This window comes from Loxodonta africana, chromosome 3 (assembly GCF_030014295.1).
Source record: "Loxodonta africana isolate mLoxAfr1 chromosome 3, mLoxAfr1.hap2, whole genome shotgun sequence".
NCBI classification, from domain to species: domain Eukaryota; kingdom Metazoa; phylum Chordata; class Mammalia; order Proboscidea; family Elephantidae; genus Loxodonta; species Loxodonta africana.
The window spans coordinates 118,335,930-118,360,169 of record NC_087344.1 but is presented as its reverse complement, the minus strand read 5'-3'; the positions used below and the strand labels follow the sequence as shown (position 1 = coordinate 118,360,169).

At 37.1% G+C, this 24,240-nt stretch overlaps 1 protein-coding gene across 1 annotated transcript in view; it reads right to left on the bottom strand.

Moving 5' to 3' along the window:
* The window catches only part of MSH4 (mutS homolog 4), a 128,727-nt gene that overhangs the window by 5,300 nt on the left and 99,187 nt on the right, over window positions 1–24,240 (bottom strand). Inside the window, exons 16-19 of the mRNA XM_003411227.4 lie at window positions 23,813–23,931; window positions 18,933–19,061; window positions 9,149–9,323; window positions 7,636–7,724 (exon numbers count right to left, since the gene is read on the bottom strand). Of these exons, the coding sequence (XP_003411275.1) occupies window positions 7,636–7,724; window positions 9,149–9,323; window positions 18,933–19,061; window positions 23,813–23,931 (512 nt within the window). The remainder of the gene's footprint in view (window positions 1–7,635; window positions 7,725–9,148; window positions 9,324–18,932; window positions 19,062–23,812; window positions 23,932–24,240) is intronic.

Below are 24,240 nucleotides of genomic sequence, written 5' to 3'. Positions count from 1 at the left end.
GTTGTCTTTCCCTTCACCTAAAGCAGTTCTTATCTACTGATTAATCAATAAAAAACCCTCTCCCACCCTCCCTCCCTCCCCCCCTCGTAACCACAAAAGTATGTGTTCTTCTCAGGTTTACTATTTCTCAAGATCTTATAATAGTGGTCTTATACAATATTTGTCCTTTTGCCTCTGACTAATTTCGCTCAGCATAATGCCTTCCAGGTTCCTCCATGTTATGAAATGTTTCAGAGATTCGTCACTGTTCTTTATCGATGCGTAGTATTCCATTGTGTGAATATACCACAATTTATTTACCCATTCATCCGTTGATGGACACCTTGGTTGCTTCCAACTTTTTGCTATTGTAAACAGAGCTGCAATAAACATGGGTGTGCATATATCTGTTTGTATGAAGGCTCTTGTATCTCTAGGGTATATTCCTAGGAGTGGGATTTCTGGGTTGTATGGTAGTTCTATTTCTAACTGTTTAAGATAACGCCAGATAGATTTCCAAAGTGGTTGTACCATTTGACATTCCCACCAGCAGTGTATGAGAGTTCCAATCTCTCCGCAACCTCTCCAACATTTATTATTTTGTGTTTTTTGGGATTAATGCCAGCCTTGCTGGTGTGAGATGGAATCTCATCGTAGTTTTAATTTGCATTTCTCTAATGGCTAATGATCGAGAGCATTTTCTCATGTATCTGTTGGCTGCCTGAATATCTTCTTTAGAGAAATGTGTGTTCATATCCTTTGCCCACTTCTTGATTGGGTTGTTTGTCTTTTTGTGGTTGAGTTTTGCCAGAATCATGTAGATTTTAGAGATCAGGCGCTGGTCGGAGATGTCATAGCTGAAAATTCTTTCCCAATCTGTAGGTGGTCTTTTTACTCTTTTGGTGAAGTCTTTAGATGAGCATAGGTGTTTGATTTTTAGGAGCTCCCAGTTATCGGGTTTCTCTTCATCATTTTTGGTAATGTTTTGTATTCTGTTTATACCTTGTATTAGGGCTCCTAGGGTTGTCCCAATTTTTTCTTCCATGATCTTTATTGTTTTAGTCTTTATGTTTAGGTCTTTGATCCACTTGGAGTTAGTTTTTGTGCATGGTGTGAGGTATGGGTCCTGTTTCATTTTTTTGCAAATGGATATCCAGTTATGCCAGCACCATTTGTTAAAAAGGCTATCTTTTCCCCAGTTAATTGACACTGGTCCTTTGTCAAATATCAGCTGCTCATACGTGGATGGATCTATGTCTGGGTTCTCAATTCTGTTCCATTGGTCTATGTGTCTGTTGTTGTACCAATACCAGGCTGTTTTGACTACTGTGGCTGTATAATAGCTTCTGAAGTCAGGTAAGGTGAGGCCTCCCACTTTCTTCTTCTTTTTCAGTAGTGCTTTGCTTATCCGGGGCTTCTTTCCGTTCCATATGAAATTGGTGATTTGTTTCTCTATCCCCTTAAAATATGACATTGGAATTTGGATCGGAAGTGCGTTAAATGTATAGATGGCTTTTGGTAGAATAGACATTTTTACTATGTTAAGTCTTCCTATCCATGAGCAAGGTATGTTTTTCCACTTAAGTATGTCCTTTTTAATTCCTTGTAGTAGAGCTTTGTAGTTTTCTTTGTATAGGTCTTTTACATCCTTGGTAAGATTTATTCCTAAGTATCTTATCTTCTTGGGGGCTATTGTGAATGGTATTGATTTGGTAATTTCCTCTTCGGTGTTCTTTTTGTTGATGTAGAGGAATCCAAGTGATTTTTGTATGTTTATTTTATAACCTGAGACTCTGCCAAACTCTTCTATTAGTTTCAGTAGTTTTCTGGAGGATTCCTTAGGGTTTTCTGTGTATATAATCATGTCATCTGCAAATAGTGATAACTTTACTTCTTCCTTGCCAATCCGGATACCTTTTATTTCTTTGTCTAGCCTGATTGCCCTGGCTAAGACTTCCAACACGATGTTGAATAAGAGCGGTGATAAAGGACATCCTTGTCTGGTTCCCGTTCTCAAGGGAAATGCTTTCAGGTTCTCTCCATTTAGAGTGATATTGGCTGTTGGCTTTGCATAGATGCCCTTTATTATGTTGAGGAATTTTCCTTCAATTCCTATTTTGGTGAGAGTTTTTATCATGAATGGGTGTTGGACTTTGTCAAATGCCTTTTCTGCATCAATTGATAAGATCATGTGGTTTTTGTCTTTTGATTTATTTATGTGATGGATTACATTAATGTTTTTTCTGATATTAAACCAGCCTTGCATACCTGGTATAAATCCCACTTGATCAGGGTGAATTATTTTTTTGATGTGTCGTTGGATTCTATTGGCTAGAATTTTGTTGAGGATTTTTGCATCAATGTTCATGAGGGATATAGGTCTATAATTTTCTTTTTTTGTAATGTCTTTACCTGGTTTTGGTATCAGGGAGATGGTGGCTTCATAGAATGAGTTGGGTAGTATTCCGTCATTTTCTATGCTTTGGAATACCTTTAGTAGTAGTGGTGTTAACTCTTCTCTGAAAATTTGGTAGAACTCTGCAGTGAAGCCGTCCGGGCCAGGACTTTTTTTTGTTGGGAGTTTTTTGATTACCATTTCAATCTCTTTTTTTGTTATGGGTCTATTTAGTTGTTCTACTTCTGAATGTGTTAGTTTAGGTAGGTAGTGTTTTTCCAGGAATTCATCCATTTCTTCTAGGTTTTCAAATTTGTTAGAGTACAATTTTTCATAATAATCTGAAATGATTCTTTTAATTTCATTTGGTTCTGTTGTGATGTGGTCCTTCTCATTTCTTATTCGGGTTATTTGTTTCCTTTCCTGTATTTCTTTAGTCAGTCTAGCCAATGGTTTATCAATTTTGTTAATTTTTTCAAAGAACCAGCTTTTGGCTTTGTTAATTCTTTCGATTGTTTTTCTGTTCTCTAATTCATTTAGTTCAGCTCTAATTTTTATTATTTGTTTTCTTCTGGTGCCTGATGGATTCTTTTGTTGCTCACTTTCTATTTGTTCAAGTTGTAGGGACAGTTCTCTGATTTTGGCTCTTTCTTCTTTTTGTATGTGTGCATTTATTGATATAAATTGGCCTCTGAGCACTGCTTTTGCTGTGTCCCAGAGGTTTTGATAGGAAGTATTTTCATTCTCGTTGCTTTCTATGAATTTCCTTATTCCCTCCTTGATGTCTTCTATAACCCAGTCTTTTTTCAGGAGGGTATTGTTCATTTTCCAAGTATTTGATTTCTTTTCCCTAGTTTTTCTGTTATTGATCTCTAGTTTTATTGCCTTGTGGTCTGAGAAGATGCTTTGTAATATTTCGATGTTTTGGACTCTGCAAAGGTTTGTTTTATGACCTAATATGTGGTCTATTCTAGAGAATGTTCCATGTGCGCTAGGAAAAAAAGTATATTTTGCAGCAGTTGGGTGGAGAGTTCTGTATAAATCAATGAGGTCAAGTTGGTTGATTGTTGTAATTAGATCTTCCGTGTCTCTGTTGAGCTTCTTACTGGATGTCCTGTCCTTCTCCGAAAGTGGTGTGTTGAAGTCTCCTACTATAATTGTGGAGGTATCTATCTCGCTTTTCAGTTCTGTTAAAATTTGATTTATGTATCTTGCAGCCCTGTCATTGGGTGCGTAAATATTTAATATGGTTATGTCTTCCTGATCAATTGTCCCTTTTATCATTATATAGTGTCCTTCTTTATCCTTTGTGGTGGATTTAAGTCTAAAGTCTATTTTGTCAGAAATTAATATTGCTACTCCTCTTCTTTTTTGCTTATTGTTTGCTTGATATACTTTTTTCCATCCTTTGAGTTTTAGTTTGTTTGTGTCTCTAAGTCTAAGGTGTGTCTCTTGTAGGCAGCATATAGATGGATCGTGTTTCTTTATCCAGTCTGTGACTCTCTGTCTCTTTATTGGTGCATTTAGTCCATTTACATTCAGGGTAATTATAGATAAATAAGTTTTTAGTGCTGTCATTTTGATGCCTTTTTATGTGTGTTGTTGACAATTTCATTTTTCCACATACTTTTTTGTGCTGAGGCGTTTTTCTTAGTAAATTGTGAGATCCTCATTTTCATAGTGTTTGACTTTATGTTAGTTGAGTCGTTACGTTTTTCTTGGCTTTTATCTTCAGTTATAGAGTTGTTATACCTTTTTGTGGTTACCTCATTATATACCCCTATTTTACTAAGTAAAAACCTAACTTGTATTGTCCTATATCGCCTTGTATCACTCTCCATATGGCAGTTCAATGCCTCCTGTATTTAGTCCCTCTTTTTGATTATTGTGATCTTTTACCTATTGACTTCCATGATTCCCTGTTATGTGTATTTTTTTTTTTTTAATTAATCTTAATTTGTTTGTTTTTGTGATTTCCCTATTTGAGTTGATATCAGGACGTTCTGTTTTGTGACCTTGTGTCGTGCTGATATCTGATATTATTGGTTCTGTGACCAAACAATATCCTTTAGTATTTCTTGTAGCTTTGGTTTGGTTTTTGCAAATTCTCTAAACTTGTGTTTGTCTGTAAATATCTTAATTTCGCCTTCATATTTCAGAGAGAGTTTTGCTGGATATATGATCCTTGGTTGGCAGTTTTTCTCCTTCAGTGTTCTATATATGTCGTCCCATTCCCTTCTTGCCTGCATGGTTTCTGCTGAGTAGTCAGAACATATTCTTATTGATTCTCCCTTGAAGGAAACCTTTCTTTTCTCCCTGGCTGCTTTTAAAATTTTCTGTTTATCTTTGGTTTTGGTGAGTTTGATGATAATATGTCTTGGTGTTTTTCTTTTTGTATCAATCTTAAATGGGGTTCGATGAGCATCTTGGATAGATATCCTTTCGTCTTTCATGATGTCAGGGAAGTTTTCTGTCAGAAGTTCTTCAACTATTTTCTCTGTGTTTTCTGTCCCCCCTCCCTGTTCTGGGACTCCAATCACCCGCAGGTTATCCTTCTTGATAGAGTCCCACATAATTCTTAGGGTTTCTTCATTTTTTTTAATTCTTTTATCTGATTTTTTTTCAGCTATGTTGGTGTTGATTCCCTGGTCCTCCAGATGTCCCAGTCTGCATTCTAATTGCTCGAGTCTGCTCCTCTGACTTCCTAGTGTGTTGTCTAATTCTGTTATTTTATTGTTAATCTTTTGGATTTCTACATGTTGTCTCTCTATGGATTCTTGCAACTTATTAATTTTTCCACTATGTTCTTGAATAATCTTTTTGAGTTCTTCAACAGTTTTATCAGTGTGTTCCTTGGCTTTTTCTGCAGATATCCTAATTTCATTTGTGATATCATTAAGCATTCTGTAAATTAGTTTTTTATATTCTGTATCTGATAATTCCAAAATTGTATCTTCATTTGGGAAAGATTTTGATTCTTTTGTTTGGGGGGTTGGAGAAGCTGTCACGGTCTGCTTCTTTAAGTGGTTTGATATGGATTGTTGTCTCCGAGCCATCACTGGGAAACTAGTTTTTCCAGAAAATCCGCTAAAAAAAAACTGCAGTCAGATCCCTATCAGAGTTCTCCCTCTGGCTTAGGCTATTCAGATGTTAATGAAGCCGCCTGGGGAGGGTGGGGGAGGGAACAGAGAGATAGGAGAGTAGCACCTCAGAATATAGCCAGAGTTGCTTGTCTTGCTTGGAATGACTGTTATATCTGAGATTCCCGCGGGCGCGTCGCCTATGTGTGCTGGCTGTGTGGAGATTGCCCCCAGGGGGTCTGGCCCGCTGGAGTCACGGTCAGATCCTCCGCTTCCAGCCCCACGCCCAGCGTCAAGGCTCCCCTACTGGGACGGTGCACTCTCAACTCCAATATCAGTCGCTGCCTCCCGGGGACTTCTCGTCTCTCCAGCCGTGTGGCCGTGCCGCCCCCGTGAACCAGGTGGGCCCCCTCCCGGGGTTAGTTCAGATGGGTGGAGTAGCTCCCCGTGCTTGTGCCGCGACCGAGTGTCCCGGCTGGAACGCTGTTCTCCCCACTCCAATACCAGTCGCTGCCTCCCGGGGACTTCTCCTACCGGCTGCGTCCCACGCCGCCCGCGCGACCCGGCTGGTCCCCTTCCCGGGGTTAGTTCAGGGGGTGGAGCAACTCTCCGTGTTTATGGAGTACCTGCGTGCAGTCCAAATCCCTGCGGGACGGTTCTCCGGCTCGGATGCTGCTCTTTCTGCTCCAAGATCAGTCACTGCCTCCCGGGGACTTCTCCTACCGGCTGCGTCCCACGCCGCCCGTGGAACCGGCTGGTCCCCCTCCCGGGGTTAGTTCAGGGGGGTGGAGCAGGTCTCTGTGCTTGTGCCGTACCTGACTGGTACTCTGGCTCCAGGCTCTGGAAACTATCGCTGCTTCCCCGTATTAGTTCGTTCTCCGTCTCTAAATCTGTGTTTGTTGTTCAGGGTTCGTAGATTGTTATGTATGTGATCGATTCACTTGTTTTTCCGTGTCTTTGTTGTAAGAGGGATCCGAGGTAACATCTGCCTAGTCCGCCATCTTGGCTCCGCCCTCTCAGTTTTCTTAATACAGTAGATTCTTAAAGCATTTTAAAGCAAACTGATGTTTGAAAAAAAAAAAGATTTTCAAATTTAAAGTCAACGGATGTGAGTTCAGTGTTGGATCTACTGCTCATTAGCAAATCACTTAACCTTTGTGAACCTCAGGCGTTAAAATGAGAGTAAAAACACCTTTATTAGTTATCTTTTATTAGATAGATCTAACTATGAGGTTATGAGGCTTACATATGATAATAGATAGAAGAGCTCTGAAAACTACTTTAAAAGGTTTTACAAACCTTGTGCATGATGATTTTTATTTTTAAATGCATACATACCTTATATAGATTTATTTTTTCATCATAAAGTTAGTGTAGCCATAAGTACGGTAGGAACTGAACTGTTTAACTTTTGACTCCTATCTTATTAGCTGATTTGCTGGGAAAGGTTATAATTAATAGATCAGACCAAAAGAGTTTTAAGAAGAGGATTTTTTTTATTTAGGAATCAGATTTTTTAAATTTTATTTATTTTAATTATTAATTATTATATATTTAGATCAAAAACCATAATAAAGAGACAAACTAGAGATAAAATAAAAAACTAAAAATAAAAAAGATATAAGCTAAAAATATTTTCTTTAATTTGAAAAACAAAGTAATTATTTAAATTTTTTATTGTAGAAATATATAACAAAAATTTTACCACTTTAACTATTTTTACATGTGCAATTCCATGATACTGGTTATGTTCGTCATATTGTGATGATCACCACTATCCTTTTCCAAATTATTCTATCATCATTAACAGAAACTCAGTGCCTCCAAAGCAATGATTACCCTTTTCCCCTTTTCTCCCACCCCCGGTAACCACCAATAAGCTTTGGTGTCTATACTTTTGCCTATTTTATACAAGTGGAACCATACAATACTTGTCCTTTTGCGATTGACGTATTTCACTCAGCATAATGTTTTCAAGGTTCATCTATGTTATAGCATGGCTGAGTAACATTCTACTGAATGTATAAACCACATTTTGCTTATTCATTCATCTGATGATGGACACTTGGGTTGTTCCACCATTTACATACAGTGAATAGAACTGCAATCAACACTGGTGCACAGGTTTCTTGTTTGCAGTCTTGCTTGAAAAAAAAAAATCTTATTACTAGAGTTTCTTACCAAAATTTGTCGGGTAATTTGAGTCGTGATTTCTTTGGCATCCAAGACAATTGATGGTGGGAGTGATGACGCCTCTGCAGCTTTTAATCCTAAAAATTATTTTAAAAAATAAAAATAAATAGGGCTTTGATATAGACATTGCTGGTATTATGTTTAAGTAGTGTTGATATTTTCTTTACAGGTTTAAACTTCCCTTCTATAAGCATTTCTGAATTATTCGACTATTCTCAAAATTAAATTTCTCAAAGCTTTGCGTGATAAATTACCAATTACTAGATTTAATAATTTGTCCAAGACATTTAAGGCAAATCAGAACATGAATTAACCACCTCTGACGTAGCAGGGAAACATGACAGGAAAAAGAAGGGAAAGGACAGGAAAGGAAAAGAGGCAATTAGAAAATAATAACATTGAAAATTCGACTACAAATACAGTTGACAGAATGTCAAAGGATATGGATTTTTCAGGGGAGAAGAATGTTTAGTCATAGAGATTATCCTACAGCTGGACATTTGTCTAACCAGCAGATCAATTACAGAGGGATTTCTCAGAAGATGTAGTGGTAGGTGACTACTCTTCATGTAAATTCAAAAACCAACCATTATTCTCATGTCTTCAAAGCTTTATATTGGATAAACAACATAAAAACTTTCTACTGTGTGCCAACAGTTTATTGTACTTACTGCTTTAGAGACAATAAAAGCAACGGTAACACTTATAAGGTCATTATGAGTCAGAATAGACTCAACAGGAACAGGATTAGTTTTATGGTAGGCCTTTCATATTTGATAATTCATTTAATCTTCACAACCCCACATATATGGAAAATTATCCCCATTTCATAGACAATGAAATTGAGGCTTATAAAGATTAAACATCTGGTGAAATAAGCAGTTGATTCTCCATTTCAAATAGCAAAACAAAGATGCTTTTCTTTTTTTCTCACAAGGATCATATCCATAGATAAAATAATTATTGGAACTTTAGATGAACAGATCAATTGGAAATCCTCTGAATCCATGAGATTTTACATACGTCATATAATGATTTAGGTAGAAAGTATCTAATCGCGTTTACGAACACTGTATGGTTTAGTAATACAATCCCTTTAAGATTTTAAATTTAATTACCAAGTATACTGAACCTGAAGAGAACCGAGAAAGAACTTTGTTAGGAGTATGTAGGAAACATATAATCTTTAACTTAATATATAACTTGCAAATATAAACTAAATTGTATTTTTCTAAGGATAAAAACTAATACTTTCTAGGGCTTTTAAGTGTCATTATAATTCTACATAGTTACTGGTTCATAGCAATTTAAAATTAAGCTTAATACATATAAAATATGAGTTTGAAATATCATAGAAAATACAGTCTTGGAGCAAATAAGCACCCCAAAGAACGAGAAGGAAAATTGCTTAGACAGACAGCTAAGTAAAAAGGAAAAGAAAGCTTGTCTTAGGAGAAAATGTAGCATCTGAAAGTATAAATATAATTTCTATATACAATACCATAATTTTTTTCCTCAGTGTGTCCCTTAGAAAGTTTGTAGGTATACAAGATTGCTTCTTTATTTCTTGATGGGTTCTTTACATGTTGAACTTCAAAATGCATGTTTTCCACGTTAGGATACAGGACATCTATATGGCACAGTTCCAGGAAATGTGTAGCAAACAGTGTGAATGCCTAGAATATGTAATATACAGTGAATATCAGTACTTTACAAATGAACTAGAAAATTCTATTTTAACTATTTAAACGTAACATTTTGGTTTAATTTTCCAAGTAGCTTGGCAGAGATGCAGGACTATAACCAATAATTTGGAGGCTAAAATGGTCGATTTATTTTAAAGTGTTTCCAAAATTTACATTCAAACTAGGAAAATGTTAATTATGTTTTGATAGACATATGTATGCTAAATTACTGGAAAGATAATGAATCTAAAAATACAATCCTAAGAAGTACATCTGAAGATATAAATGTATCAAGATATTAAAAAGATGAAGCTTACCAGAAATAAAGCTATTTACTGAGGCAATCATTTATTAGAAAAGTAACCCAAAAACAAAACCATAACATTTCTCTCAAGTTTTTAAAAGCTTATTTTAAAAATTGCTTCTCTTATTTTAAAAATTGCTAACCAAAGGGTCAGCGGTTTCAATCCACCAGCCATTCCTTGGAAATCCTAAGGGACAGCTCTACTGTGTCCTATAAGGTCGCTATGAGCTGGAATCGACTCAATGACAATGAACTTCTGTTGTTGTTGTTGTTCCCTCCTTATAAGTTTCTGGCAAGTGGAGCAAATGGATTGTTTTTAGATATTCCAAATTGCAAAGGTCTTTAGAAAAAAAAAAATTTTTGTTTTTTTTTTTTTAGTTTTTAGGTTTGCATTTTGTTTGGGTTAGGTCTTTGTGGGGGAAAAAAGATTAAGAACACCACTTAGAACAATGGCTCAAATTTCAGAAATCCCCTGGGGAGTACGTTAAAGATGAAAATTCTTGGTCCTTATCCTCCAAAATTCTCAATAGGTAATTCTAATGTGGGGTCCCAGAAATCTGCATTTTCCATAAGAACTTCAGGTGATTTTGATGCAGGTGTTCCAAGTGATTTATGTTTAACACATGGTTTCCAACCCAGATGTTACTAAAGCAGACAGAGGTTTGAATAACTGGTTATGTTTTAAGACATTATCAGTGAGAAACTAAATAGGTGATCAGTGGAAAATTAAAATACTAAGACATTAAAAAGTAAAAATTTGACTGGCAAGATGGCTATCAACTATGAAAGGTGTGCAGAGAGGGAAGCAAGAGCTATATGTATAAAACAGAAAAAATGAAAAATCTCAATTCCCTACTCACCAGATCAAAAGGGGTGTAAAAATAAACCAAATTTATAAAGCCACAGGAAAATATTCAGAAATCCAACAAACTATTTATAAACCAAGGACCGTGTTCAATTTGTAAACTCTTTTCAGCTCAATTCAATCTAACAAGTAATTACTCAGTGCGCTAGAATTGTGCTGGAAACCCTGGTGGCATAGTAGTTAAGTGCTACAGCTGCTAACCAAGAGGTCGGCAGTTCAAATCTCCCAGGTGCTCCTTGGAAACTCTATGGGGCAGTTCTTCTCTGACCTATAGGGTCACTATGAGTCGTATTCGACTCAACGGCAGCGGGTTTTGTTTTCTTTAGTTTAGAATTGTGCTGTTAGAAAAATAATTAAGTTCCTTAAAAGGAAGTGGCAATAATTATATTTTCATTAAATTATTTTATACCAGAAAAGAATGTTCAAAAATATTACTGAAAGCATTATTCTTTGCTATTACCGAATACCTCAGAAACAGATTCTAATAAGCTTTTATCTTTAACAAGTAATAAATGCATCATATTGATATGAGACATTCTGACTGACCCACGCAGATTCAGAATTACTTTTTTTTTTTACTGTTAGTTACCTATAACATTACTTTTGATTCATCACAAAAATTTCTGTAAGCATAAAAAAGATTTTTCTTGGCGGGGCCAAGATGGCGGACTAGGCAGACGCTACCTCGGATCCCTCTTGCAACAAAGACACGGAAAAACAAGTGAATCGATCACATACATAACAATCTACGAACCCTGAACAACAAACACAGATTTAGAGACGGAGAACAAACTAATACGGGGAAGCAGCGATTGTTTTCAGAGCCTGGAGCCAGCGTACCAGTCAGGTACCGCACAAGCACAGAGAGCTGCGCCACCCCCCTGAACTAACCGCGGGAGGGGGCCCAGCCGGTTCACTCGGGCAGCGTGGGACACAGCCGGTAGAAGTCCCTGGGAGGCAGCGACTGGTATTGGAGCGGGGAGAGCAGCGTCCCAGCCGGGACACTCGGTCACGGCAAGAGCACGGGGAGCTGCTCCATTCACCTGAACTAAACCCGGGAGGGGGCCCATCCAATTATCGGAGGCGGCACGGCGACGCGGCTGGCAGGGCAAGAAGTCCCCGGGAGGCAGTGACCGATTTTGGAGTCGAGAGTGCACCGTCCCAGTAGGGGAGCCTTGACCCTGGGCGTGGGGCTGGAAGTGGAGGATCTGACCGTGACTCTAGCGGGCCAGACCCCCCGGGGGCAATCTCCACACAGCCAGCATACATAGGCGACGCGCCCCGTGGGAATCTCAGATATAATAGTCATTCCAAGCAAGACAAGCAACTCTGGCTATATTCTGAGGTGATACTCTCCTATCTCTCTGTTCCCTCCCCGACCCTCCCCAGGCGGCTTCATTAACATCCGAATAGCCTAAGCCAGAGGGAGAACTCTGATAGGGATCTGACTGCATTTTTTTTTTTGAGCGGATTTTCTGGAAAAACTAGTTTCCCAGTGATGGCTCGGAGACAGCAATCCATATCAAACCACTTAAAGAAGCAGACCATGACAGCTTCTCCAACCCCCCAAACAAAAGAATCAAAATCCTTCCCAAATGAAAATACAATCCTGGAATTATCAGATACAGAATATAAAAAACTAATTTACAGAATGCTTAAAGACATCACAGATGAAACAAGGCAAACTGCAGAAAAAGCCAAGGAACACACTGATAAAACTGTTGAAGAACTCAAAAAGATTATTCAAGAACATAGTGGAAAAATTAATAAGTTGCAAGAATCCATAGAGAGACAGCATGTAGAAATCCAAAAGATTAACAATAAAATTACAGAATTGGACAACGCAATAGGAAGTCAGAGGAGCAGACTCGAGCAATTAGAATGCAGACTGGGACATCTGGAGGACCAGGGAATCAACACCAACATAGCTGAAAAAAAATCAGATAAAAAAATTAAAAAAAATGAAGAAACCCTAAGAATCATGTGGGACTCTATCAAGAAGGATAACCTGCGGGTGATTGGAGTCCCAGAACAGGGAGGGGGGACAGAAAACACAGAGAAAATAGTTGAAGAACTCCTGACACAAAACTTCCCTGACATCATGAAAGACAAAAGGATATCTATCCAAGATGCTCATCGAACCCCATTTAAGATTGATACAAAAAGAAAAACACCAAGACATATTATCATCAAACTCGCCAAAACCAAAGATAAACAGAAAATTTTAAAAGCAGCCAGGGAGAAAAGAAAGGTTTCCTTCAAGGGAGAATCAATAAGAATAAGTTCAGACTACTCAGCAGAAACCATGCAGGCAAGAAGGGAATGGGACGACATATACAGAACACTGAAGGAGAAAAACTGCCAACCAAGGATCATATATCCAGCAAAACTCTCTGAAATATGAAGGCGAAATTAAGATATTTACAGATAAACACAAGTTTAGAGAATTTGCAAAAACTAAACCAAGACTGCAAGAAATGCTAAAGGAGATTGTTTGGGTGGATGACCAATAATATCAGGTACCAGCACAATACAAGGTCACAAAACAGAACGTCCTGATATCAACGCAACTCAAACAGGGAAAGCACAAAAACAAACAAATTAAGATTAATTAAAAAAAAAATACACATAACAGGGAATCACAGAAGTCAATAGGTAAAAGATCACAATAATCAAAAAGAGGGACTAAATACAGGAGGCATTGAACTGCCATATGGAGAGTGATACAAGGCGATATAGAACAATATAAGTTAGGTTTTTACTTAGAAAAATAGGGGTAAATAATAAGGTAACCACAAAAAGGTATAACAACTCTATAACTGAAGATAAAAGCCAAGAAAAACGTAACGACTCAACTAACATAAAGTCAAACACTATGAAAATGAGGATCTCACAATTTACTAAGAAAAACGCCTCAGCACAAAAAAGTATGTGGAAAAATGAAATTGTCAACAACACACATGAAAAGGCATCAAAATGACAGCACTAAAAACTTATTTATCTATAATTACGCTGAATGTAAATGGACTAAATGCACCAATAAAGAGACAGAGAGTCACAGACTGGATAAAGAAATACGATCCATCTATATGCTGCCTAAAAGAGACACACCTTAGACTTAGAGACACAAACAAACTAAAACTCAAAGGATGGAAAAAAATATATCAAGCAAACAATAAGCAAAAAAGAAGAGGAGTAGCAATATTACTTTCTGACAAAATAGACTTTAGACTTAAATCCACCACAAAGGATAAAGAAGGACACTATATAATGATAAAACGGACAATTATTGATCAGGAAGACATAACCATATTAAATATTTATGCACCCAATGACAGGGCTGCAAGATACATAAATCAAATTTTAACAGAATTGAAAAGTGAGATAGACACCTCCACAATTATAGTAGGAGACTTCAACGCACCACTTTCGGAGAAGGACAGGACATCCAGTAAGAAGCTCAATAGAGACACGGAAGACCTACTTACAACAATCAACCAACTTGACCTCATTGACTTATACAGAACTCTCCACCCAACTGCTGCAAAATATACTTTTTTTCCTAGCGCACATGGAACATTCTCTAGAATAGACCACATATTAGGTCATAAAACAAACCTTTGCAGAGTCCAAAACATCGAAATCTTACAAAGCATCTTCTCAGACCGCAAGGCAATAAAACTAGAGATCAATAACAGAAAAACTAGGGAAAAGAAATCAAATACTTGGAAAATGAACAATACCCTCCTGAAAAAAGACTGGGTAAGACATCAAGGAGGGAATAAGGAAATTCATAGAAAGCAACGAAAATGAAAATACTTCCTATCAAAACCTCTGGGACACAGCAAAAGCAGTCCTCAGAGGCCAATTTATATCGATAAATGCACACATACAAAAAGAAGAAAGAGCCAAAATCATAGAACTGTCCCGACAACTTGAACAAATAGAAACTGAGCAACAAAAGAATCCATCAGGCACCCAAAGAAAACAAATAATAAAAATTAGAGCTGAACTAAATGAATTAGAGAACAGAAAAACAATTGAAAGAATTACAAAGCCAAAAGCTGGTTCTTGGAAAAAATTAGCAAAATTGATAAACCATTGGCTAGACTGACTAAAGAAATACAGGAAAGGAAACAAATAACCCGAATAAGAAACGAGAAGGACCACATCACAACAGAACCAAATGAAATTAAAAGAATCATTTCAGATTATTATGAAAAATTGTACTCTAACAAATTTGAAAACCTAGAAGAAATGGATGAATTCCTGGAAAAACACTACCTACCTAAACTAACACATTCAGAAGTAGAACAACTAAATAGACCCATAACAAAAAAAGAGATTGAAATGGTAATCAAAAAACTCCCAACAAAAAAAAGCCCTGGCCCGGACGGCTTCACCGCAGAGTTCTACCAAACTTTCAGAGAAGAGTTAACACCACTACTTCTGAAGGTATTCCAAAGCACAGAAAAAGACGGAATACTACCCAACTCATTCTATGAAGCTACCATCTCCCTGATACCAAAACCAGGTAAAGACATTACAAAAAAAGAAAATTATAGACCTATATCCCTCATGAACATGAACATAGATGCAAAAATCCTCAACAAAATTCTAGCCAATAGAATCCAACAACACATCTAAAAAATAATTCACCATGATCAAGTGGGATTTATACCAGGTATGCAAGGCTAGTTTAATATCAGAAAAACCATTAATGTAATCCATCACATAGATAAAACAAAAGACAAAAACCACATGATCTTATCAATTGATGCAGAAAAGGCATTTGACAAAGTCCAACACCCATTTATGATAAAAACTCTTACCAAAATAGGAATTGAAGGAAAATTCCTCAACATAATAAAGGGCATCTATGCAAAGCCAACAGCCAATATCACTCTAAATGGAGAGGACTTGAAAGCATTTCCCTTGAGAACGGGAACCAGACAAGGATGCCCTTTATCACCGTTCTTATTCAACATCGTGCTGGAAGTCCTAGCCAGGGCAATTAGGCTAGACAAAGAAATAAAAGGTATCCGGATTGGCAAGGAGGAAGTAAAGTTATCACTATTTGCAGATGACATGATTATATACACAGAAAACCCTAAGGAATCCTCCAGAAAACTACTGAAACTAATAGAAGAGTTTGGCAGAGTCTCAGGTTATAAGATAAACATACAAAAATCACTTGGATTCCTCTACACCAACAAAAAGAACACCGAAGAGGAAATAACCAAATCAATACCATTCACAGTAGCCCCCAAGAAGATAAGATACTTAGGAATAAATCTTACCAAGGATGTAAAAGACCTATACAAAGAAAACTACAAAGCTCTACTACAAGAAATTAAAAAGGACATACTTAAGTGGAAAAACATACCTTGCTCATGGATAGGAAGACTTAACATAGTAAAAATGTCTATTCTACCAAAAGCCATCTATACATACAATGCACTTCCGATCCAAATTCCAATGTCATTTTTTAATGTGTTGGAGAAACAAATCACCAACTTCATATGGAAGGGAAAGAAGCCTCGGATAAGTAAAGCATTACTGAAAAAGAAGAAGAAAGTGGGAGGTCTCACTCTACCTGATTTCAGAACCTATTATACAGCCACAGTAGTCAAAACAGCCTGGTACTGGTACAACAACAGGCACAAAGACCAATGGAACAGAATTGAGAACCCAGATATAGATCCATCCACGTATGAGCAGCTGATATTTGACAAAGGCCCAGAGTCAGTTAATTGGGGAAAAGATAGCCTTTTTAACAAATGGTGCTGGCATAACTGGATATCCATGTGCAAAAAAATGAAACAGGACCCAAACCTTACACCATGCACAAAAACTAACTCCAAGTGGATCAAAGACCTAAACATAAAGACTAAAACGATAAAGATCATGGAAGAAAAAATAGGGACAACCCTAGGAGCCCTAATACAAGGAATAAACAGAATACAAAACATTACCAAAAATGATGAAGAGAAACCCGATAACTGGGAGCTCCTAAAAATCAAACACCTATGCTCATCTAAAGACTTCACCAAAAGAGTAAAAAGACCACCTACAGACTGGGAAAGAATTTTCAGCTATGACATCGCTGACCAGCGCCTGATCTCTAAAATCTACATGATTCTGTCAAAACTCAACCACAAAAAGACAAACAACCCAATCAAAAAGTGGGCAAAGGATATGAACACACATTTCACTAAAGAAGATATTCAGGCAGCCAACAGATACATGAGAAAATGCTCTCGATCATTAGCCATTAGAGAAATGCAAATTAAAACTACGATGAGATTCCATCTCACACCAACAAGTCTGTCATTAATCCAAAAAACACAAAATAATAAATGTTGGAGAGGCTGCGGAGAGATTAGAACTCTTATACACTGCTGGTGGGAATGTAAAATGGTACAACCACTTTGGAAATCTATCTGGCGTTATCTTAAACAGTTGGAAATAGAACTACCATACAACCCAGAAATCCCGCTCCTCGGAATATACCCTAGAGATACAAGAGCCTTCATACAAACAGATATATGCACACCCATGTTTATTGCAGCTCTGTTTACAATAGCAAAAAGTTGGAGGCAACCAAGGTGTCCATCAACGGATGAATGGGTAAATAAATTGTGGTATATTCACACAATGGAATACTATGCATCGATAAAGAACAGTGACGAATCTGTGAAACATCTCATAACATGGAGGAACCTGGAAGGCATTATGCTGAGTGAAATGAGTCAGAGGCAAAAGGACAAATATTGTGTAAGACCACTATTATAAGATCTTGAGAAATAGTAAACTTGAGAAGAACACATACTTTTGTGGTTACGGGGGGGGGGAGGGAGAGAGGGTGGGAGAGGGTTTTTTATTGAATAATCAGTAGATAAGAACTGCTTTAGGTGAAGGGAAAGACAACACTCAATACATGGAAGGTCAGCTCAACTGGACTGGACCAAAAGCAAAGAAGTTTCCGGGATAAAATGAATGCTTCAAAGGTCAGCGGAGCAGGGGCGGGGGTCTGGGGAACATGGTTTGCGGGGACTTCTAAGTCAATTGGCAAAATAATTCTATTATGAAATCATTCTGCATCCCACTTTGAAATGTGGCGTCTGGGGTCTTAAATGCTAACAAGCGGCCATCTAAGATGCATCGATTGGTCTCAACTCACCTGGAGCAAAGGAAAATGAAGAACACCAAGGCCACACGACAACTAAGAGCCCAAGAGACAGAGAAGGCCACAAGAACCAGAGACCTACATCACCCTGAGACCAGAAGAACTAGTTGGTGCCCGGCCACAATCGATGACTGTCCTGACAGGGAGCACAGCAGAGGACCCCTGAGGGAGCAGGAGATCAGTGGGATGCAGACCCCAAATTCTCATAAAAAGACCAAACTTAATGGTCTGACTGAGACTAGAGGAATCCCGGCGGCCATGGTCCCAGACCTTCTGTTGGCACAGGACAGGAACCATCCCCGAAGACAACTCATCAGACATGAAAGGGACTGGTTAGCGGGTGGGAGAGAGACGCTGATGAAGAGTGAGCTAATTATATCAGGTGGACACTTGAGATTGTGTTGGCAACTCTTGTCTGGAGGGGGCATGGGAGGATAGAGAGAGAGAGGGAAGCGGGCAAAATTCTCACGAAAGGAGAGACTGAAAGGGCTGACTCAAGAGGGGGAGAGCAAGTGGGAGTATGGAGTAAGATGTATGTAAACTTATATGTGACAGACTGATTGGATTTGTAAACGTTCACTTGAAGCTTAATAAAAAAATTAAAAAAAAAGATTTTTCTTATTCATATAATAAATCATTATGTACTCCCATTTAAGATAAAGAACTTCATGTTAGGGACACTTTAAGGTTCTGTAAATACGAAAAATATTTTTATTTAAGGTTTTGTTCATATCGGTAAATATTTTGAGTGATAAGAACAGATAAACAGATAAAAATATATTTCACAAATTATCTTAAAAGAACAAAAATCATTGTTTTAGAAGAAAGTATAATTTGTGAAAAATCTTTTTCTTTAAAAGAATGAAATTTTACGTCATTTTAGGGAAAATGATGCCTAGTGCTTTATTTCATGTTATGACATCATTGTCAATGTTATTACACATGGAGACTATTATTGAAATGCCTTCATAGTTTACTATTTAACTGATTAAACTAAAGTCAAGTGACCAGTTTTTCAATTATTTATAATTCTTGATTTCTTCCTTTCCTTACCTACCTCATGACTACGATACTAATCATTTCTATGTCTATCAAAAACGAAGTAACAAAAATACAAAAGATATTATATGTTTTTACTACCTAAAATCATTGAAAGAGTACCCATTAAATCCAATATGTTAAATATATAAAGACTGTATCAAAAATGCCTTAAAATTAATATGTTTAAACAAGAAAGAATACCTTCAAGCTCAGCAGATATTCACAAACAGCATAACAAATTCCAATTCCTTCTTCTGTATTAGTACCTCTACCAAGTTCATCAATTAATATGAGCGATTTGTCATTAGCATTATGTAGAATATATGCTATCTGAAAAATATAATTTTAGTATTATTCACTATAGCCAAGCAGCTATCACTGTCATAGAAAATAAAATGAGGAGAAATCCAGTATCTTTATTAGTTAACCTGAAATATATTTTTATGGAGAAATCCTGCTGAGCAGAAAACAACACATTGCTTTTCTTTCTAAAAATCTCATGACTGATAATTTCAATAATAATAGGTGATGTGGATAAAATAGGCATATGCATATGTGTATGAGAAAACAGAGTAAATAACTATTATATAAATATTGATACTTTAGACACAGTGAAAGAAAATAAAGATATGAATTAAATGTTTAAATAAAGCACAAAAATGGTCATTTTACTCTTCACCAATGACATACTAATTGCTGTCATAAAATGCTTAAGACCATCTCATATTTATTTATTACAAAATTTTTTATTGTAAAATATATGTAACAAAACATTTGCCATTTTAATCATTTTTATGTGTACAATTCAGTGACATTAATTACATTGTAACACATTGTGCAACTATCACCACTACTTATTTCCAAATTTTTTTCATCACCCTTCACAGAAACTCAGAACCCCTTAAGCATTAACTCCCCACTCATTTCCCCCTCCCACTTTCCCACGGTAACTACTAATAAACTTTTATCTCTATGCATTTGCCTATTCAAGATATTTCATATAAGTGGGATCATAAAGTCTTTGTCCTTTTGACTCTGACTTATTTCACATAGCATAATGTTTTCAAGGTTCACTCATAGCATGTATCAGGACTTTGTTTCCCTTTATGGCTGAGAAATATTTCAGTGTATGTATGTACAAAAAAAGAAAAAGAAAAAACTTTCTTTTTTTTCTTACGTTCCACATTTTATTTATCCATTGATTTGCTGATGGACACTTGGGTTGTTTCTACCTTTTCACTATTGGGAATAATATGAACACTGGTACACAAGCATCTGAGTCCCTGTTTAAAGTCTTTTGTGTATATACCTAGGAGTGGAATTGCTGGGTCATCTGGTAACTCTATGTTTAACTTTTTGAGGAAATGCTAAAAGGTTTTCCACAGCAGCCGTACCAAGCGTAAGGGTTCCAATTTCTCCACATCTTATTTTCTGTATTTTGTTTTTTTCTGATAATAGCCATCCTAGTAGGTGTGAAGTGGCATCTCATTGTGGTTCTGATTTGCATTTCTCTAGCCCTGGTGGTGCAGTGGTTAAGAGCTAGGGCTGCTAACCAAAAGGTCAGCAGTTTGAATCCACCAGCAGCTCCTTGGAAACCCTATGGGGCAGTTCTACTCTGTCCTGTAGGGTTGCTATGAGTCGGAATTGACTCAACAGCAACAGGTTTTTTTTTTTTTTTTTTTCAATGACTAATGATGTTCAACATTAGTTCATGTGCTTATTGGCCCTTTGTATATCTTCAGGTCTTTTGCTCACTTTTTGATTGATCTTATATTTATTTTAAAATCTCTCCATATCCAGCAAAAAGAAAGTAAGCATTTAGGAAACAGTACCCAAGTCCATAAGTCTTGGTTAAAGAAATGAATTTTAAATCCACGACCAACAAAGACAAAAATTTTAATTGACAGAAATGCTTTTTCACCACTGAAGATAATTAAAATCTTTCTCAAAATATAAAATGCCATAATAAAATCTATTAAGAGAACATTCTGTATCCCACTTTGGAGAGTGGGATCTGGGGTCTTAAACACTAGCAAGCAGCTACCTAAGATGCATCAATTGGTCTCAACCCACCTGGACCAAAGGAGAGTGAAGAACACCAAAGACACAAGGTAATTATGAGCTTAAGAGATAGAAAGAGCCACATAAACCAGAGACTACATCAGCCTGAGACCGGAAGAACTAGATGGTGCCTGGCTACAACTGATGACTTCCTTGACAGGCAACACAATAGAGAACCCCTGAGGGAGCAGGAGAGCAGTGGGATGCAGACCCCAAATTCTCGTAAAAAGACCAGACTTAATGGTCTGACTGAGACTAGAAGCACCCTGGTGGTCATGGTCCCCAGACCTTCTGTTAGCCCAAGAAAGGAACCATTTCCAAAGCCAACTCTTCAGACAGGGATTGGACTGGACAATGGGATAGAAAATGACACTGATGAAGAATGAGCTTCTTGGATCAAGTAGACGCATGAGACTATGTTGGCATCTCCAGTCTGAAGAGGAGATGAGAGGGCAGAGGGGCCAGAAGCTGGCTGAATGGACACGAAAAAAGAAAGTGGAGGGAAGGAGTGTGCTGTCTCATTAGGGGGAGAGCAATTAGGAGTATATAGCAAAGCGTATATAAATTTTTGTATGAGAGACTGACTTGATTTGTAAACTTTCACTTAAAGCACAAAAAAAATAAAAAATACATATATATAAAATGCCATCATAACATAAAAGTTGTACCATAACACAAAAATAACCTTCACGGCTATTTTACCTTTTTATGTAACTAAGCTTCTTGAAAGCTAGTGTTGTTATTAGGTGTCACCAAGTCGGTTCTGACTTATAGTAACCCTACGTAGAAAAGAATGAAACACTTCCTGGTCCTGTGCCATCCTCACAATCTTTGCTATTTTTGAGCAGATTGTTGCAGCCACAATGTCAATCTATCTCTTCAAGGGTCCTCCTCTTTTTCACTGACCCTCTAACTTACCAAGCATGATGTTCTTCTCCAGGGATGGGTCCCTCCTGATAATATTTACATGAGACGAAGTCTTGCCATCCTCACCTCTAGGGAGCATTCTGGGTGTACTTCGTTCAAAACAGATTTGTTCATTCTTCTGGCAGACCATGGTATATTCAATTTTTAACCAAGGTCATAATTCAAAGGCACCAATTCTTCTTCAGTCTTCTTATTCATTGTCCAGCTTTCGCATGTATATGAGGTGACTGAAGTTACCATGGCTTGAGTCAGGCACACCTTAGTCCTCAAAGCGACATCTTTGCTTTTTAACACTAAAGAAGTCTTTTGCAGCAGATAAGCCCAGTGCATTATACGTCTTTTGATTTCTTAACTGCTGCTTCTATGGGTGTTGATTGTGGATCCAAGTAAAATGAAATCTTTGAAAACTTCAATCTTTTTTCCATTTATCATGATGCTTATTGGTCCAGTTGTGAGGATTTTTGTTTTCTTTATGTTGAGGTCTAATCCACACCAAAGGCTGTAGTCTTTGATATTCATCAGCACGTACTTCAAGTCCTCTTCACTTTCAGCAAGCAAGGTTCTGTCATCTGCATATCGCAGCTTGTTAATTAGTCCTCCTCCAATCCTGATGCCCCGTTCTTCTTCATATAGTCTAGCTTCTCAGATTATTTGCTCAGCATGCAGACTGAATAGGTATGATAAAAGGCTACAGCTCTGACAAACACTTCTGATTTTAAACCATGCAGTCTCCCCTTGTTCTGTTCTAATGACTGCCTTTTGATCTATGTACAGGTTCAGCATGAGCACAATTAAGTGTTCTGGAATTCCTATTCTTCACAACGTTATCCATAATTTGTCACGATTCACACTGTCGAATGCTTTTGCATAGTCAATAAAACACAGATAAACATCTTATTGCCATTTTCTGCTTTCAGCCGAGATCCATCTGTTGGGCTCATCTTCCAGCTCTATATGAGACAGCGTTCTGCCGCTATTCATAAGGTTTTCACCGGTCAGTTTTTTTAAGAGGTAGATTGTCAGGTCCCTCTTTGTAATCAGTCTTAGTCTGGAAGGTCCACTGAAACCTGTCCACCATGGATGACCCCGCTGGTTTTTGAGATACTGGTGGCATAGCTTCTAACAAGCCACCACAGTATGACAAACTGTCAGACAAGGGGTGGTATTAAGGGCTAGGACCATTTAAAAATACATCTCAAGCCCTTACTATACAGCTATACTCTCCCATAGATGTTCAATGAATACGAAAATAAAAAGCTGTCATCAAGTCAGTTCTGACTCATGGTGGCTCCATGTTTGCAGAGTAGGACTGTGCTCCATAGGGCTTTTAAGGCTATGACCTTTTGGAAACAGATTTCCTATCCTTTCTTATGAGACACCTCTGGATGAGTTCAAACTGCCAACCGTTCAGTTAGTAGTCAAGCAATTAACCATTTGCACCACCTAGGAACTCCATTTGATAAATGCTAAATAATTATATAAGTGCCATATACCATGAAGCAAATGATAACTTTATTCTCCCCATATCTATTTGCAGAAAAGTATCTAATTATAGAGTGATTCGGTAACTCCTACCTACTAAAGATAGCCCAAAAACTATATTTGATTCCTTTAGCCCTTCAAGTCTACTTGAGATTTGGTCAGATTAGAAATAGGTGGTGATGAGTAATTTGTTATAAGAAGTGAAAATTCTAAAATGACAAAGAAGAGAATGGTTTTTTAAAAGCATGCTAACACAATGATCTTTTATTTTAAAATCAAGCCTAACAGGAACAAGATACTATGCAAAAAGGTATTGAACAGGTCTTTTCTGAAAATAAGTATTTTATATATGCCATATAAGAACATAAAAGCACATTTTTATCATTCAGTAATACTAGCTTTTTAAAACTGTGTTTTTCATCAAAACATTTACTTCTATTTCCATATAAGACCAGATGTTAGAAAGCTGTCTTTGACTGCCCTCTGGCTCTTACAGAGAGGTATAAGCACATCTCCATGTTTTAGTAAAAGAGTGCTTTCTTATATCATAACTGATCATTAGTGGAAGAATTTAGTAAGTTTATTAACATAAAAAAGTTTAGTTCAGGTACCTCTTTCATTTCCTTCATAAATGTTGATGAATTTGTTTCAATATCATCATCAGTACTGATTCTTGTAAAAATTTGTTCAGCAATCCTAAAAGAAGAATACTCTGCTGGAACATAGGATCCTGTAAAATATAAGATCAAAGTAAACTGCAGTGCTTTTAAAACATACAACTACTTGCACATTTTGCACTTTCCACCAACTCAGACTACTTACTAGCCTAGCTAAGAAATACATACTAGAAAGAACACTGGGTTCGAAGTTCTAGGACATGGTCCTCCCTTATTAACAAACTTAACTCTCCCAGTCTCAACTTTCTCATATATAATATGGAGATAATACTTGCCCTACTTACTGTAAAATTATTTGGAGGCTCAAGTAATATAGTATATGTTCAATTAGAAAAAGGTATTATATACTTGATAAAATTTTT